Source organism: Dinoponera quadriceps, unplaced genomic scaffold (assembly GCF_001313825.1).
Source record: "Dinoponera quadriceps isolate SergipeBrazil2010 unplaced genomic scaffold, ASM131382v1 scaffold2420, whole genome shotgun sequence".
Classification (NCBI taxonomy): Eukaryota; Metazoa; Arthropoda; class Insecta; order Hymenoptera; family Formicidae; genus Dinoponera; species Dinoponera quadriceps.
Window position 1 is genome coordinate 642,358 of NW_014556754.1, and position 15,944 is coordinate 658,301.

General features: G+C 47.9%; 1 protein-coding gene across 1 annotated transcript in view; it reads left to right on the plus strand.

Annotated features, from left to right (window-relative positions):
• Window positions 1–963: 963 nt before the first annotated feature.
• Window positions 964–15,944, plus strand: part of LOC106748133 (protein apterous-like) — a 34,310-nt gene continuing 19,329 nt past the window's right edge. The window contains exons 1-3 of the mRNA XM_014626380.1: window positions 964–1,676; window positions 12,281–12,572; window positions 12,830–13,220. Coding sequence (XP_014481866.1) covers window positions 1,629–1,676; window positions 12,281–12,572; window positions 12,830–13,220 — 731 coding nt within the window. The 5' untranslated portion in view covers window positions 964–1,628. The remainder of the gene's footprint in view (window positions 1,677–12,280; window positions 12,573–12,829; window positions 13,221–15,944) is intronic.

A 15,944-nucleotide genomic window follows, 5' to 3' on the forward strand; every position in this document is an offset into this window, starting at 1 on the left:
AGTTGGCTAAAGGGGTAAGTTGATTATTTCTGTTGTTTATAACAGATTATGAGATCGAGCAAACAGGGATTTCATCACCATCTTTGACATGTTTGAAATCTCTGCTCGCTGGATTCTGTAATCTGTTCGGAAATAACAGAAGTAATCGATTAGCTAACTTACACCTCACTAGCCAACCAGCCCTCTTTACTAATTATCATAATATGATTGGTAACAATATTCAATTCGCAAGATATATTTGGTGACACCTCACACCCAAGTACATAATTTCTTTCTCGCGCGCCTACAATTAAAACGAGTCGCAACCACTCGAGTCTCAGGTTGGATACGGATTAGTGAAACCTAATCTAATCCTAACCTAACCCAACCAAGCAACCCACCTAACCTAGAAAGGATCCATTGTATTTGCTCTTCAAATTCGACCGTGTCCTCAAAATGATCGATTCACACAAGGAACTGTTCATAAATATCCCAGAAGCTCATTATCCTTTGATGACTAAGCACGCGTGCGGACCTGCCTTTGACGAAATCCAGTCAATCGTGAATTTTACATTTTATCGAAACAGGAGGGGAGAAAAGAGAGGGAATAATTCGGTCTCCTTCAGCCGAGGAGAAAAGTTCCCGCTGTACGCACAATTCATGATTACCCTAGAGGTTTACGACAATGCGGGGCGCAGCGGCGCCGGTTTCTTTCTCCCTCGATCTTCCTTCTGCCCTTCCCGAGCAAACCCGTTCGCCGGGAGCGAACGCTTTGTCACGGTGCATGCGACCCACAAAATGGGCGGGCTTCGTCGGCCGCGCAGCGAGTGGGGTGGCGCGGGTGTGGCCTGGCGCGATTCAACGTCCATCCCACTTGGCGATGTTGCCGATTTTGGTTTTGTCGCCAGGCGGCGCTGCCAAACACCCGGGGACTGGACTTGGCCTGGTCGGTACCCTCACTTCGTACCGCGGCTCCGGCTCGTCGGAACCGTCCGCATTCACCTTGGCGCAGCCGAGTCGTTCCTCACGTTACGAGAAGCTCCGTTCACCGTGGCGTTTCATCACACGGCACATGGACTATAAACGACTAGGCAGAGCATCCCTTGTGTGCGCCGGAACGGTTCCACTGAGGGGGATGAGGAAACGAGTAGGTGGCATCGCGGTGTGACCGGTTGTTTTAATCAGTGCGCGGGCTCCCTCGACTCGCCGGTTCGTCGCAGTGCGTCGGTGCGGCTCGGAGTATGGACCGCGAGACCGCTACGGATCCTGGAGTGTCCATGACAGTAACGGACGGTCAGTGCTAATCTGTGAAGTGGCATGGGTGTTACTCGCGTATGATTACCCGCGGACTGTCGGCGACTTCAAAGAAAGCGATGCGCCCGTGAGGGCTCCTCCCTCGACTATTCCCCGAAGGTGTCACGGAGGGATTCACCTCCCACGTTAGTGTCGTGATATCAGGAGTGTTGCGAGGGGAGTAACGGATAGAGAGGAGAGGGTGGGCGGTGGTGGTGGTAGGAAGAGAGAGGACCCCAGCCACAGCGGACGCCATCTCCGCGTTATCGGCAAGCGGATCCCCCGGGACTCCCCCCCGAGCAGCATCGGCGTCGCGCACCCTCGGCGGGAACTACCCCGCGACAGCGGCCACCCTGATGGGAGTGTATGAGGAGCGCGCCCCTCCTACGACCGGCATGCACTGGGTGAGTGTCATCCCTCTGTCCGCGTTGCCCATTGGCCGTCGCACGGCACCCCGGTACACCCCGCCGGGGTGAAAACCCCTCGTTTTCAGATGACGAGCGAACGATTGCGTCTCCGCAAACACTTCTCCCTATCAAATTCAAGATGGTGAATGTAGGGTCGCTTGGCTTCGCGCGGACACGGGACGGATTTTTCGAGGGTTCGCTCGCCGATTATTAATTATCGGGATTCGTTCCGTAACAGTTCGGTCTGTTCTAACGATGAGTTGGGGAAACGTTGGCGTTAGCGAAGGTACGTGACGGGAAACCACTTTCGCACTTTGCCGCGGAAGGAAATTCGAGCAATTGGTCTGCGTTGACACTTTCCAAGAACTGAACTCAGACTTGACGATTTCGATCCGAGCACCGTATTATCTGATTTATCTTATAATATCTATATTACCTGGGTACTTTGATACTTCTGCACGTTGAACACCTCGGTATCTGACTAGTCGGATCGTAACGTAATCCGGGTGACATATCACCAGTACATTTCGGGTAATGAGAAGTGATCAAGCATATCCCGGTAATACGGATGTTACGGGTACCCGGGTAATACAGCCGGAATACTTGGACACCCGGGTATTCTCGTACATTTCGGGTAGCGAGCGAGTATTTCAGTGTCTAAGGATTTCCTTTTCGCTTATGCGAAAATAAGTTTTGATTTGAAATCAATGGAATGGTTCTATTAAAAGGCAGTTTATACACAAATAGTAGGATGAAATGGATGTTCGCTATAAATCGTTATTACTGTGGCAAAGTTGGATTAATTTCCTGATTGACGATTAATCTCGGGAGATTCATCATCCGGCATTGCAGAGTCGAAAAGCCGGTTTAATTCGCGGCTTGAAAGTGCGGCGGGAACCCAGGTTGGACTTAGCTCGCACAGGTGTGAATTTAAAACGTGCGAAGGCCCCATGATACTTAAAGGCTGGCTACTTAAAAATAATGAAAAAATCCTTTCTTGCGTATACATATTCTGAGTCTCTTTTTTCAAGGCTACAAGAGACTATAATCTGTATGAAATTTAATGTGTTATTGTAACATTGCAAGTTCTCAATGCATGGCGCTAGAGATATGTAAATTTATCAGTGACGTGTTACAATTTAAATCATTATCTGAATTTATTTTTCATCGATTAAGTAAACACTAAGACTCAAACGACGGAAATCCAAGCTGGAGATGGAGGTAGATTCGTCCCATTAGTGAACTCATAGTCTCGCATTTTTACGGGCGTTTGGAAACGTAATAATAACAGATTGACACATATTAGTGATTAAAAAGATTGGTATTAAAAATATATTTCTTACTGCATAAAGCATCAGAAAATATCTCAATTAAAGCGTCTTATCTGTCGTTAAATTAATATTTAATCAAATGATCTTTAATTGAATGACTTACCGTTAAACTGACGTTTGCAATAAGAACTCAATAGGCAACCGATAATTATTCGGTAGCTAAAAGCAATGAGATTACGTGTTCAGGTGCGATAACACGGTCCACCTTCGGGTAACGTTAATTCGCTCTTAAACGACCGGCCGATGCCGTCGTAGGTAACGAGTACAGCTTGTAAACAAACGTAATTGATTGTCCCTTCTCGTCGGTTAATTAAACTGACGCATTAATCACGCGTGCGCCAATGAAAGAAGGTGAACATCGCAACATAAGATTGCTAATGAAAAATAACGAGACAGTTTCTCTCGTTGCAATTTCATTAAACTGTATACCATTAATTATTCCTCGATCGATTAATTAATTTCTGATCAAGGAAAGTATTCATGTTGTTTCGAAAATCTCCGAAAGACTTGTTAGTTTTATTCGATGTTGCGCGTGATCACTGAATCTTTTGTGTTTTATCGTTTCGTCGCTTGATATAATTCCGTGGAATTCCTCTCTTGTGATATATTAAATGAATTAGACAAAAGTTAGGCAACAAATAGATGCAACTTCAAATTCGCATAGATCGATCGATCTCATTTGGGCTTAATTTTTGCATTTTTGTTACACCTGTCACCAAAGTCGAAACTAAAGCACAATATATATAGGGAAAGTAAGTCGCCTTTGAGTCAAGCTTATGTTAATGCAAACCGCTGCCTTTACTTTTGTTTAAAAGAGGCCAATCGTCTCGGCATAAAGTAAGTGGAAGTGCAATCCGATTCGGGATCTGAGACTCGAGATTTCAAAGAAACGAGCAAATTAAGGGAAAAGGGGAAACGTCGAGAGACGTCGCGGAGCTCTTCTAGATGCGTATAATATTATTCGGGATATACGAGCCGTTTTATTACATCCTTGTCTACGGCGGAAATTAATTATCCACCGAGGGCAGAACCGGTACCGTCGCGCCCTTTTGGGCTTACAGAAGACAAAAAGAAATAGCCTCTCCTCTCTCCGATGCGTTTAATGACTGCGTTTATTTGTTGCTTAACTTTATCCCTGCGTCTGTTTTGCACGCGCTACGTAAAATCATATTTCAGAGATACGGGTTAATCCCTCTCAGAGATCTTCTTCGCACTGTTCGGTATTAGTACAGGTAAATACATGTGCTATCGATGAATTTATAACGTGGCTCACGTTATATCGTCAAGCCTTAAGTCAGATATTTTTTTATTAGCAAAGTCAGTATCCAAGTACGCAGCTCGAGCGTTACCCGAATATTTGAGCCTTTCGGGATGCTCGGTTATTTTCTGGATTATCCGAATATTCGAATATCACGGTTTAACTTACACGATACATTTTAGAAAAGCAACGGAGGCAAAATTAGTTGATGCAAAATCACCTGCCAATAACACGGTTACTCACGATTTCTCGTCCCGGATACCCAGTTGTCATATAGTACTCGTGAATTTGAGTATCGCGCATGTACTTAGGTAGTACTCGAATGCCGGAATTATCTATCGTATCTTGATAGCACCGGTATTTACAAGAATAAAGCAATAGAGTGTCCCCATCTCTTTCTCATCTTCTTTATAATTGAATATTGAAAAATCACGTTATTCGACTTTTCTCCGCTGGCATATATTTCACATAACATTTGAGACGGTGAAATGCACCGGATAGGGTCACAGACGCGCACATGTGCGCGCATAACAAGGACATTAAACGCGTTGCCACATTTTCGTCCATCGGTTCATTATTCAACGGCAGAAAACTAACAAAGCTGAGCCCACAACTTCGAAACCATCCGTCTAATCCCGCGGTATTGCGGCACTATCGTCCGGGAAAAACGCATCGAACGTATCATCGCGACATCGTTCGATTTGGCGTCGGTTAGTCTCACATCTGGAACGTTGCGCATTTTTCCAAACACATCTGTTCGGCAGAAAGAGAGGGCATAGAGAGAGAGAGAGAGAGAGAGAGAGAGGGAGAGGAAGAAAAAGCGGGAGGGAGAGAGAGAATGATTACTGTAGCTTCGATGAGATAAGGCCATCTCGCCGCGAATGTGTCTGGCTGCGATAGTGCGCCGTTTGTGACGAGTATAATTTATTGCACGCCGAGATTATATCCGCCGCCGTCGCGGCGGTCATCGTCGCCACCGAATGCTCGACATTTAACTTTGCACTCGAAGTCTCAACCTGCTCGGCCTCATCGCTGCACTTGTTGTTGACGTTATCACTTGTCCGTTCCTCATATACGGGTGTACAGGGTGTCGGAAAGGAGAATGTTCCAGTGTATCCCAAGGATTGTAAAATGCAGAAGATTCCTTGCGAACGACAACTCTGCCAAAATCAAGCGCGTAATGTCAGCGCGAAGTTAACTAGGGAATATTTCAAAATGCGCTAATATATCGATCGCGTTAATATCGGCGCATTTATAGGATTAAATTTCAAAGCTGAGGTGTCACTTTTTATACTTATTGACTGATTCTTCCAATATGTGCACGTTTAAGACGGTGATAAATGCATGAAATGTGTTTGCTGATTAAAAACATCGATCTATGTATTAATGTGCAGTTAGACGCGGGATTGTAATGAAAAATCTTTACAAGTGATTCGGGAGCGATGGGATTGAATAGATTCGGAGTTGAAAATTGAAAATGCTCTGCGGTCATATGAAGGGGTTAACATGATCATCGCGCGGTTCTTTCTCGCTGATTGTCGTCATGTCGTGTCACACTTAATTTACGTCGGCCAACGAGAGGCCCCGATTTTAGGGCCACGACGGATCGCGTGTCGAAATCATTTAGCATGCAAGGCGTGCATTGAATGGCATCGATGAGCCGCACGCAAATTCGCCCTGGCAGCAGAGATACTTCAATTTAACGCGGTATTAGACACGAAGTGCAATCACGTAGCGCACAATAATGAAATTCAAGCATTTGATATGAAATTTGCGCATCATTTTACCCTCGGCAGTACTCGGTATTCAATCATAAGCTTTGAAAACGAGGAAGCGACTGCACGACGATCGTATTCATTCTTTCACGCCTGTGACTATGACAAGTTCTCCGCGCTCGGGTGATTTTTCAATTGACGTGGGACCTTCCTATACGGCGAAAAAGTAACCAAATGTTTCTTTAAAATAGTATTCCCAGTGTCTTGTAACGAGACAATTCCAAGATTCGGGTTCGTAGCTCACCCAAAGTCTGGTGTGCGCGATTAATATGTACTTTCCGAACGGTGGAGTATCGAATTTAAGAATTGAGTAAAATATGAGCAAGCCTGATTGCGTGACGGGCGAGACGTGATTCTCGCGGAATGCGAGAAGCAGGATGATGCCCACCCGAAGGGAGACCGCTAATCTCCCGGGGTCAGGTCGCGATTCTTGGCCTCTCCGGTATGCGACACCCGTCGCTTTCAGCGTGTTAACAGTACCCCGTTTTATCAGAGCGATCGGGTAGGGGAAAGAGAGGTGCGCTGAAAAAAACCTCGAGGCTGGCAGCGAGAGACCATTTTTCAGACGCTTCATGTTTTGGCCACCGCAAGCTCCAAAGATATGCTCGTGATTTATGTGTCCATTTCTTTTCTTTGTGATTTATGGCACCGCCCGTAGCCGTTATTACTGTCTGTAAGTGAGATTGCGGAATAAGGAAAGAACAATGATGATTAAACGTGCAAAGAGTAAAAGTAAACACATAAATCTCGCGTATTTTCGCGATACGGAGGTCGCTAAAGGGTATGCGCTGAATCTACGCGTGAAATTATTCGTCACACGTTTCTTGGCGGCGAGGCTCCTCGATTTCAGCCGCGACGATATTCGCGTGTCATGGAAAACACAGTGAAAAATTGTCCCAACGTGGGCTGAATTTAATCGATCGATCGATGAACGGACGACTTGCCGTTGAAATATTCATCGATTCTCGCGTATTAGCGGGGAGGGGGCGGTTTTATTGACGAAACTGACGATACGTGAGGCTAGAATCGCCCGATGCACCATCGACGTTTTTCGGGACGGTCTAATAATACGCTTCAAAGTGGACCGCGATGTACCGCGAATCAACGATCCGACTAATTTGCGACGTCGTTCGGACGTCGCCGTTCTGAAGACACAACGCTCTCGCTTTGACTTGAGAAATAATATCAAAGGAGACACCTGCGATACGACGCCAATATATTCGGCGAGAATCGCCGGGATAAATTGGACGGACTCCCGCGGCATTAAATCGCTCGGGAACTACTAGTATTACCGTTACTACTACTCAATCCGTCATATATTGGATGGTGTATTATTATCCACCAACGTTTACAAGTGCGAGGGGAACTATATTTCATTGAATTAACGGATAATATATGCGTAACATAAAGGATCCTCGGGAATGTCGAAAGCTAATAAGCTTCCGAAGTTTTGTTTTGCGTTACGTTTGCACCAGCGATGCTGGTATCCGAATATCGCAGCCGGTTGTTGTGAAAACAATTCAAGTACTGTGATTACGGTGCACGTGGAACCTTGGAAAAGGCAAGAATGCGAAATCAGCCGTTGTGAAAATCGATAACAGATGGCAAACAGGTGTCGCTCGCGATTTTTCGTTTCACGCGCCCGAGTATTTGAATAGTACTCGATAAATTCAAATACCGGCTTGATATCCGGGTGTAACGACTGTATGGTTTACGACGGTACGTCTTTACGGAGCGACGGAGGGATTTCGATCTAGGACATTAGCCTGTCGCGTAGGTGATCGACGCGAGCGTTAATTCGACGATTGATCGGTTCATCTCCTTCATTTACCAATTTTCCTTTTTATTCCTTCTCGATCTGCGTACTCTTCTACATTAACGTTCGTGTTTTAATTTAATTACTATTGACTTTCTTTTTTTTTTCATTTTTACCGACCGTCAGTTTGTTTCCGTCCTTTTTCGTATTGTACTTCTACGTGACAACTGTCTGTACTTTCGATGCTTATATTTTACATAACGTTTCGGTCAAATATATTGATCGGCGTTAGGAGAACGGTCGGCATTTTCCACATCCGACGTCTCCCAAAGAAGGAGAGATTCATACTGTGACACCCTGTATATTCGGCGGCACGGTAGCGCGCTATCCAATATTTCTGGCCGCGCGACGCTCTCTCTCCGGCTCAGCCGATTGGTAGCCCGCAACGGGAACGCGGAGAAGTGCAGATAGCCGGGCAGTTTATCGGCTCTCCGTGGTGTTAAGCGTCGCCCACGCGTTTCGAGAGAAAGAGAGAGAGAGAGAGAGAGAGCCGCCACGACGGACGAGGCTGTTTATTGTTATCGCTATCGTTGGCCGAGCAAGGGAAGCTGATACGCGCGCCATCAGCACACGTGCCGCTCTACGCGTGTGTGAGCCGCGCCACCGAGGCCTGCCAAACAGAAAGACGTCATGCACTTCCAGTTTCAACACTTTCCCCGAGGATGATTACCGGTTTTTGCGAGGAAGGCCTACCGAAGAGGCCTAGTGCCACTTGCTTTCGCTTCTCCCGCGCGCCTTCTTGAGGTAGATCCTTCGCGGCGAAAAAGTCGCGAATATCCGTCCCCCTTCTGCGAAAGCAAGCTGAATAACAGAAGCCGCCTCGGAGTCACGGTTCCACGGTTGTGCCCCTCTCGAGCGCAGGCGCCGAAAGACGGTTTTGTGATACAGCGCGGTATCACGTGGAAGTCCGCGTCGCTGGAGAACTCTATCAATGCTGGCGGCGACGTCGCCGTTGATATCGAGGACGAGCCATCCCGATAATTTTTTTACACGCTCGTCGTCGTCGTAGATGCTGAAAGAAATTTCGCTGACTCAGCCGCAGCCAGCCGGGCTTCTTCTTCGGATTGTGCGTTGAAAAAGAGAGCCGAGTTACAATTTACTGCGATAACGCCTGTATCTCGGTGGGTCGTGACGTAAGGTTATCGTGCATGCTTTTCCGTGGTCGGACTGCGCTCGGCCTCGCATTTTCAAACAAATTACTGTTCACCACGGCTACCGACAGGATCCATTTTTCAAGCCATTCGCTGCGTAATATTCGTCAACATCGGTGGATTTTATCGTCGAGCCTCCGGAGAGCCCATTCCTCGATCGTGCCTTCGATCAGAATTTATGGATTCTAATCAAATATTCGGACGAGCTAGAGCGAGCTGCGTAATGTGTTATCACGCGTATCGTATATTACGAATATATATGAAACTCGAAACATAAATATTATGAGAAACACGCGTACGCATACATGTCTCTGTGGCCGAGTATATAATAACTTATAAATATTCTTATTCGAGGAAAAATTCAATTATCGAACGATACTCTTTACTGTATGTTCTAAATTTACACTACCGCGTTATTACCGCATGTTCTTTCTCGTGTGGTTTTTATGCCGAAGCACTCGGGTAATCAGCCGGTGTTCGGATTCGCCGCTATTTATCCTGGTATTCAAGTGCTGCTCGCAATGAACGAGTACTCGAGCAGTAGTGAGAAAAAAAATTGCTGTTACCCAGGTAATTTGTTAAATCACCGACAGACTCGAGTATTCGCGTATCAACCGAGTATTCGGATAACCGGGCGTCGACACCACTAATGTTGAGTGCATTAATTTTTTCCATTGTTTTTTTTTTTCTTCATTGTAATACCTCAGCACCGATAAGGATTGCGCTTTCCGTGTTTCCTTTTCCACTCGGTTATCGCCTCGCGCGATCGCCAGATAATATTCACACCGTAGCGAATATACGTGAAAAAAAAAAAAAAGGGAAAGAAGCAAATTCGCTCGAGGTAAGACGCGGTTTCTGCCGAGCGACATTTCTGGCGGCATTCTACTCGTTTCCGTGCCGGCATCTTATGACCGTGGATTCCGCGCTCGTTATTTACTCCGCGGTTTCGCGAAAATGAGAGGAGGGGGGAGGAAGGGGGGAAAGAAAAAAAGAGGGAAGGCGGGCACACACTGTTGTGCAAGCTTCGCCGCCGGTGAAAGTCTCTTTGCAATCTGCGAGAGCTCGTTGCCGGACCGTTCGCGGGATGGATAAGGATCTTGGGGATCGATCGCGCTCGTTCGCCGCTTTCGTGAGAAATTTATCGACGACCGATCGCATCATCCAGTCTTGCCTCGTATTGTTCCAACGAGCCGCCGGACGATCTCGCAAAAATGAATGGCGCTCGGGGTTTCGTTCGGTACTCTCTTGGGCACGCGCCCAAAGATCACTTCGGAAATTAATATTTCATATTACCAAACCAAACTGTAATCAATGGATTTCATTTCGAGACGATCCCAGATCGATCGATTTGCGATCGTCGCGCCGACAGAATACGCGTTCCGTTATCTTATCCGTCGGCCGATAGCATCGTGAGTTAAGAACGAGCCATGACGGCAGTGAAATTTCTTTCCGCGCGTCGGGTAAGCCGAATTAGTATTTCCACAAAATCACGGAGGGTCCCGATTCGTAAATAATCCGCGGCGTCGGTTTAATGAGCCCATTACCGCACGCGATGGCGGTTCATTACGGGGCAGGACAATGCGGGAGGCACTTTGAGGAACGCGCATTCCTGCGATACCTCCGCCTATCCGTTATGTAAGGATCAACAACGTGCGAGTAAAGATTACGTCGTGTCGCGAAAGTCCAGCCTGGGGAACAAAGTCACCGATTAAGTAAAGTTAGGGTTTACGATTCCGATCACGTTCCGCGCGGCGACTAGGCGATATGATCGTTCTACGCATTTTTCTCGCTCGCTCCGCTGCTTTTCTCCAGCTTTAATCCGTTCATCTGCAATCGGGGACCGCCACCGTGAGATCGAAGGCGGTGCAAAAGTGTATTTGAGGTACACAACAACCTCGAGAAACATGACGTGACCAAACTCCCAAGAACTCTCACTCCTTTAAGACCCGCGATCCGATTGGGACCTAAAATAGTGCGATTTATAAGATCACCTCAAAGGACGTTACCGATCAGCGTTTTTTCTCACATACAAATTTCCCGTATAAGCAGCTGACTGTGCGTCAATTTGATCGACACCGTCTCTTTGAACCGGTCCGAGTAATTCTGCAAAACCGAGGAAGGAAGAGAGAAAGAGAGTGAGAAAGGAGAGAGACGGTGAAAGGGAGGGGGAGAAGGAGAGACGACAAGAGGGCAGCTCTTGCTGTAATTTATGTCTATGCAGCAGCGGCGAGCGCGTTGACAGTTGAAACACGGCGGTGGCTCGGATTGGTCGCCTCCGGGCGCCTTATAGGGTCGCGCACATGCGCGCGGACGCACGAACGCGCGCACCGTGTCTTGCAACATCCATCAGAGACGACCGGCTACCGTCGCTGGTGTGCCACTCTTTCTCCCTGAGCGTTTCTTCCCTCCACTGACAGCGGCGGTTGCAACCCGTCGTCACTTCGCCTCTATTGCCCGTGAGCTTTGTCCGATCGGTCCTCCCTGTCTTCTCAATGTTTTCTCTCTCTCTCTCTCTCTCTCCCCTTCTGGTCTCTTACCTGTTTCTCCGTCTTCCTCTCTTCCGTACCCGGTTGGCCCTTTTCGTCCTCTCCGTTTGCTCTTCTTCGTCTTTCTGGTTTCCTTCTTAGTCGTCTTGGTATTTTTGTCCTGTTAGTTGTCTCGCGTCTCTCCTGGTTACACCTTCGCCTCTCTGATCTTTTACGATGTCTCTCGGTCCGCCTCGCCATCTTCACTTTTCCCGCTCCTCTCTTTCGCTCCTCGTTGGTGTCACATGTCCGGTTATCGGTTTCTTTCTTTCGCTCTTGACTTTAGCCAGCGGTATCTTCAGCCTTCTCGATACATAACATTCCTATGATTCTCACATTTCTCCCAACTTTGAGTATTTTACACCCGTTTTTATCACTCTTGATATATATCGTTTTTGCCGCTGACGTATTCATCGATATTCAGTCTCTTGTTACGATTATTCCTCGAATATCCACGATGAATATGCTTATACAAATTACCGGCTGTGTTCCGGTAATAAAAGTGACGTGAATCGTTGTATCGGTACAAATTTATAAGAACAAGCTGACACCGGCACACGCAGTAGCGAGCTCTCCATATTTGCCGTCAACTACAAAAAGAACGACACTGAATGTGGCCTAGAAAGAATGTTTACGTCCGTAACACGTTAGTATCGGCCAGCCTTGCGGGACAAAAGGCAAATAAATCGCGGGCACCGGCGATTTGATGCGCTAACTAAAGTGTCGATACATCGATTTGTTCCAGCAGCCGCCCAGCTCGCAGGAGCGTGGCAGCGGCTTGGCTGTGGGGCGCCAAGGGGGGCCTGGTAGCGCGGGGGGGCCCGGAGCAGTGGACCAGGCGCGGGACCTAAGTCCTTGCCTTCCCGCGTCGATGGGCGATGCTGCGCGACCCACTACTCTACCATGCAGCCCTCCTGCCGCCCACCATCATGGGTCCCATCATACGCCCCTGCATCAGACCCACTGCGGCACCAATAACAATTGTTACGACGGATCGACCACCCCTTACGACTCGAGGGACTACGATTCTCCCGGAGGTAGCGTTCCTTCACCTGTCCGAAGGGGTTGGCGAATATTAGAACGCATTAAAGATAGATCTCGGAGAATTGACCGATGAAAAGGGGAATCCGACTCCCTAAGAAACCTTTTACTTTACTTAAGAAACCTGTGTCGTATCTTCTCGAGGTTTGTGTTCGAGTTGCCTTGAAGCTGTTGTAGTTTCCGAAGCTGACGGGCGATTAATTAACCTAAATGAGTGAACGACGAATAATCCAGACGAAATGTCCCTCGGCAGGTGCACAGGAGTACAGGGGAGGCGGTGGGAACTTCGAAAATGCCAGTGACCTAAGCATGCCGTCGCAGACCGCGCATCATCACCACCTACATCACCATCACCATCATCATCCTCATCTGCACTCGCAGGAGCAACAGACCACGACGGAACACTTGCACGCGGTCCCGAAATTGGAGCCACCGCCCACGCCACCGGCACAGTCCGAGGACATTCCCGGAGTGGTTTGCGCGGGGTGCGGCCTCAGGATATCCGACAGGTTCTATCTTCAGGCCGTCGACAGGAGGTGGCATGCCGCGTGCCTCCAGTGCTCACATTGTCGTCAGGGTCTCGACGGGGAAAGCACCTGCTTCAGCAGAGACGGGAACATCTACTGCAAAAAGGACTACTATCGGTGAGTGGATTCACTATCTGACTACTACTCAGGTATTACTCGGACGATCCGAGTCTCCTGGACAAGTCCCGAGTATCCAGACTATTCATATTCGGTTATCCTCCGGTTCTTTTGCAAATTCCCCGGAACATTTGTGTGATCAGTACGTCATATATACGGTGTACTTGAGTGATTAAAGGTACGTGGTACTTGGGGAGAACGGAAGGCGAAGTTAGCTGTTGGGAAAATCAGTAGATCAGGCAGGTGGCTGGTCACCTTCGACTGTTGCTTTCGAGTATTCAGATACGCGGTTATGTTCGGGTTCAGAAGCTGTTGGCTTTATACTCTCGTTAAGCATCGGGATGAACATATTTTCGACTCGCTCTCGGGGGAACAACCGCGACCGAGTATAAATTCGTATTACCGATCAGCATGATATTTTCTCCGCATGATATTTTTGCCTACGAGACGGGGGATTAACGCGAGCCAAGTTAAATACTAAGCGAAATCGATGCGAGCGACGTGCGACTGATGAAAAAGTAAATGCGTAACGCCTGAACTAATTAGTACCTGAGGTATCGGAAGGTGATGCAAAGTTGAGGCTATTTAACTTGCACCTGCGGTCGGATTTCAAGCTTTAAGGACGATCATCTTAATTCGAAGATCGTTAAATCTCAGACGTAACGTCCGTAAGGTAGCATTAACACCTCATGAAGGATCTCGGGCACTCTTCCTGCGAACGATCTTATCGACGTTCGCGACTATATTCACCGGTTTCGTTCTATTTCGTTCTAGTTCAATGCGACCGCGAGGCCGCGGCTCGTTACGAGCCGCCGTGAATAGTCCCAGCGCTCACGCGAGCAAGTCAAGCGCGCGCGGTAATTTCTGCGATTCCAGGGCCGATTTGAAGAGCCGCTCTGAAAATGCGTCGGTCTCTTGCGTAACTCCCTGGTTTCTCCGTGCGCTCGCGATTTCGGTCGTTTCAAGTGCCCGCAAATAGCTTACAAATTGCGCTGATAGAGCCGCATTACCGCAGGCCGGCGCACCGCGCGCAATCTTCTTGAGCGAATTCCTTCTTGAAACTGTTTTGAAACTCCGAGGGAACATGTCATTTCCGGAATCTTCATGCGCGACTTCAGCTTTCAAATACACCTTCGAAGTGTGCCACGTTGTTCTGTCCCCGATAGGAGAGAAAAGGAGAAAGAGAGAGAGAGAGAGAGACGGTTGAGTCTGAGAGAGAATTACGTTGGACGAGATCAATATTCGCGGGAGTGGAGAAATGAATGGTTGTCGATTTTCCGAAAGTGGTGGATAATTGATTGTGAGAAAAACGATGATCGAGCGACTCGTGCACTTAGCCTGCGTAATATATCGACCGTCGCTCGAGACACGTCGCTGTGTAGAGTCGTAGCGGAGGACATGAGGTCGTGTTGGGCCCCGCCGGGCCTCACACGGTGTCGATTCGCGTACCTTGCTGCCTCGTAGGTATGGACCGCCGGCCCATACAAACATGATCCACGGACTAATGGTCACGACTCGACCATTTACCTCCGGCGGAGCCGGTCGATTGTTGATAAGTAAATCACCGTCTATCTGCATTTTGCGAGCGGCGGACACGTGCATCCCGCCGACGTCATTTCCGCGCGCATTCAATCACTGTTTTTGAGTGACTCCTCCTCGGCGACGTCGATTATTGGCGACTCATCGAGTTTTCATATCGTTCCAACCGGTTGAGTAACAGTAATTTCTCACTCTCTCTCTCTCTCTCTCTCTCGAGTGACTCAAGTCTTAATTTAAATTATGGATTCTTGCGATGATTGAAAGAATAAGCGGGACATTAACATAGAGAATGTGATTGATTTGGAACAATTCGAATAATCGGACTCGTCGATCAATTTCGATCGTAGTCGCTCGAGCACGTTTCTCAATGGTATTGCGATAAGTCAGGATAATGAAGAGGTGGGGACTCGTGCAACCTGAGGGACGTAAAGGGACAGGATTATATTCCGAGAATTAATTTAATCCGAATTTGTGCTCCATGCCACTTCTTAAGGTTCATTCGACACAACGGAAGACGCAATCCGCAAACTGAAGAGCGACGGCTCGCCAATTTCCTTCTAAGGCTTATCCCTAATGCTCGGCGAGCAATGAGTTGGCGGGGCACTGGCATAAATTCAGCGGTGTCACAAGATATATCGCAAGATTCTTCGCTATTTATAAGATATGACAACCGGAGGTAGAACGGTGTTAGATTCTTCCCTACATTATATAGATTTAATTTTGGTGTCCGCCGTAGCGACGTCGTCAAGCCACGAGCTCATCAATTACGTGGCTTCACCGGTGTCTCTTTAATGCGTTATCGTCTCGAAATCGTCGCGGACGAACATAACTCGTCCGCCTGGTTCCGTCGCAATTTCGGGAACTGCTTCTCTTCATCTCTCCTTTCTCGCGCTGTGCGCCTCCAAAATCGCATTAACCGATCTTAGAGGGTGAACCCGAGATCCCGGGATAAGCAGCTGGTTTTATCGGGCGTGTACTCGTGGCGTCCCAAGACGAGGAAGGAAGAAGGACGAGAATCGCATGCGCACGCACGCAGCTTGAGAAACTAAATTAACCAGCACTCGTCACATTCGGCGATTCGGTTCGTTAAACAAACGATGTGATCTTTCCCAACGGCGTATATAACAGCGTAAGTAAATACTGTCGCAGAATTTATTCGGAGGGAATCCCGAAGGACAGTCGGGG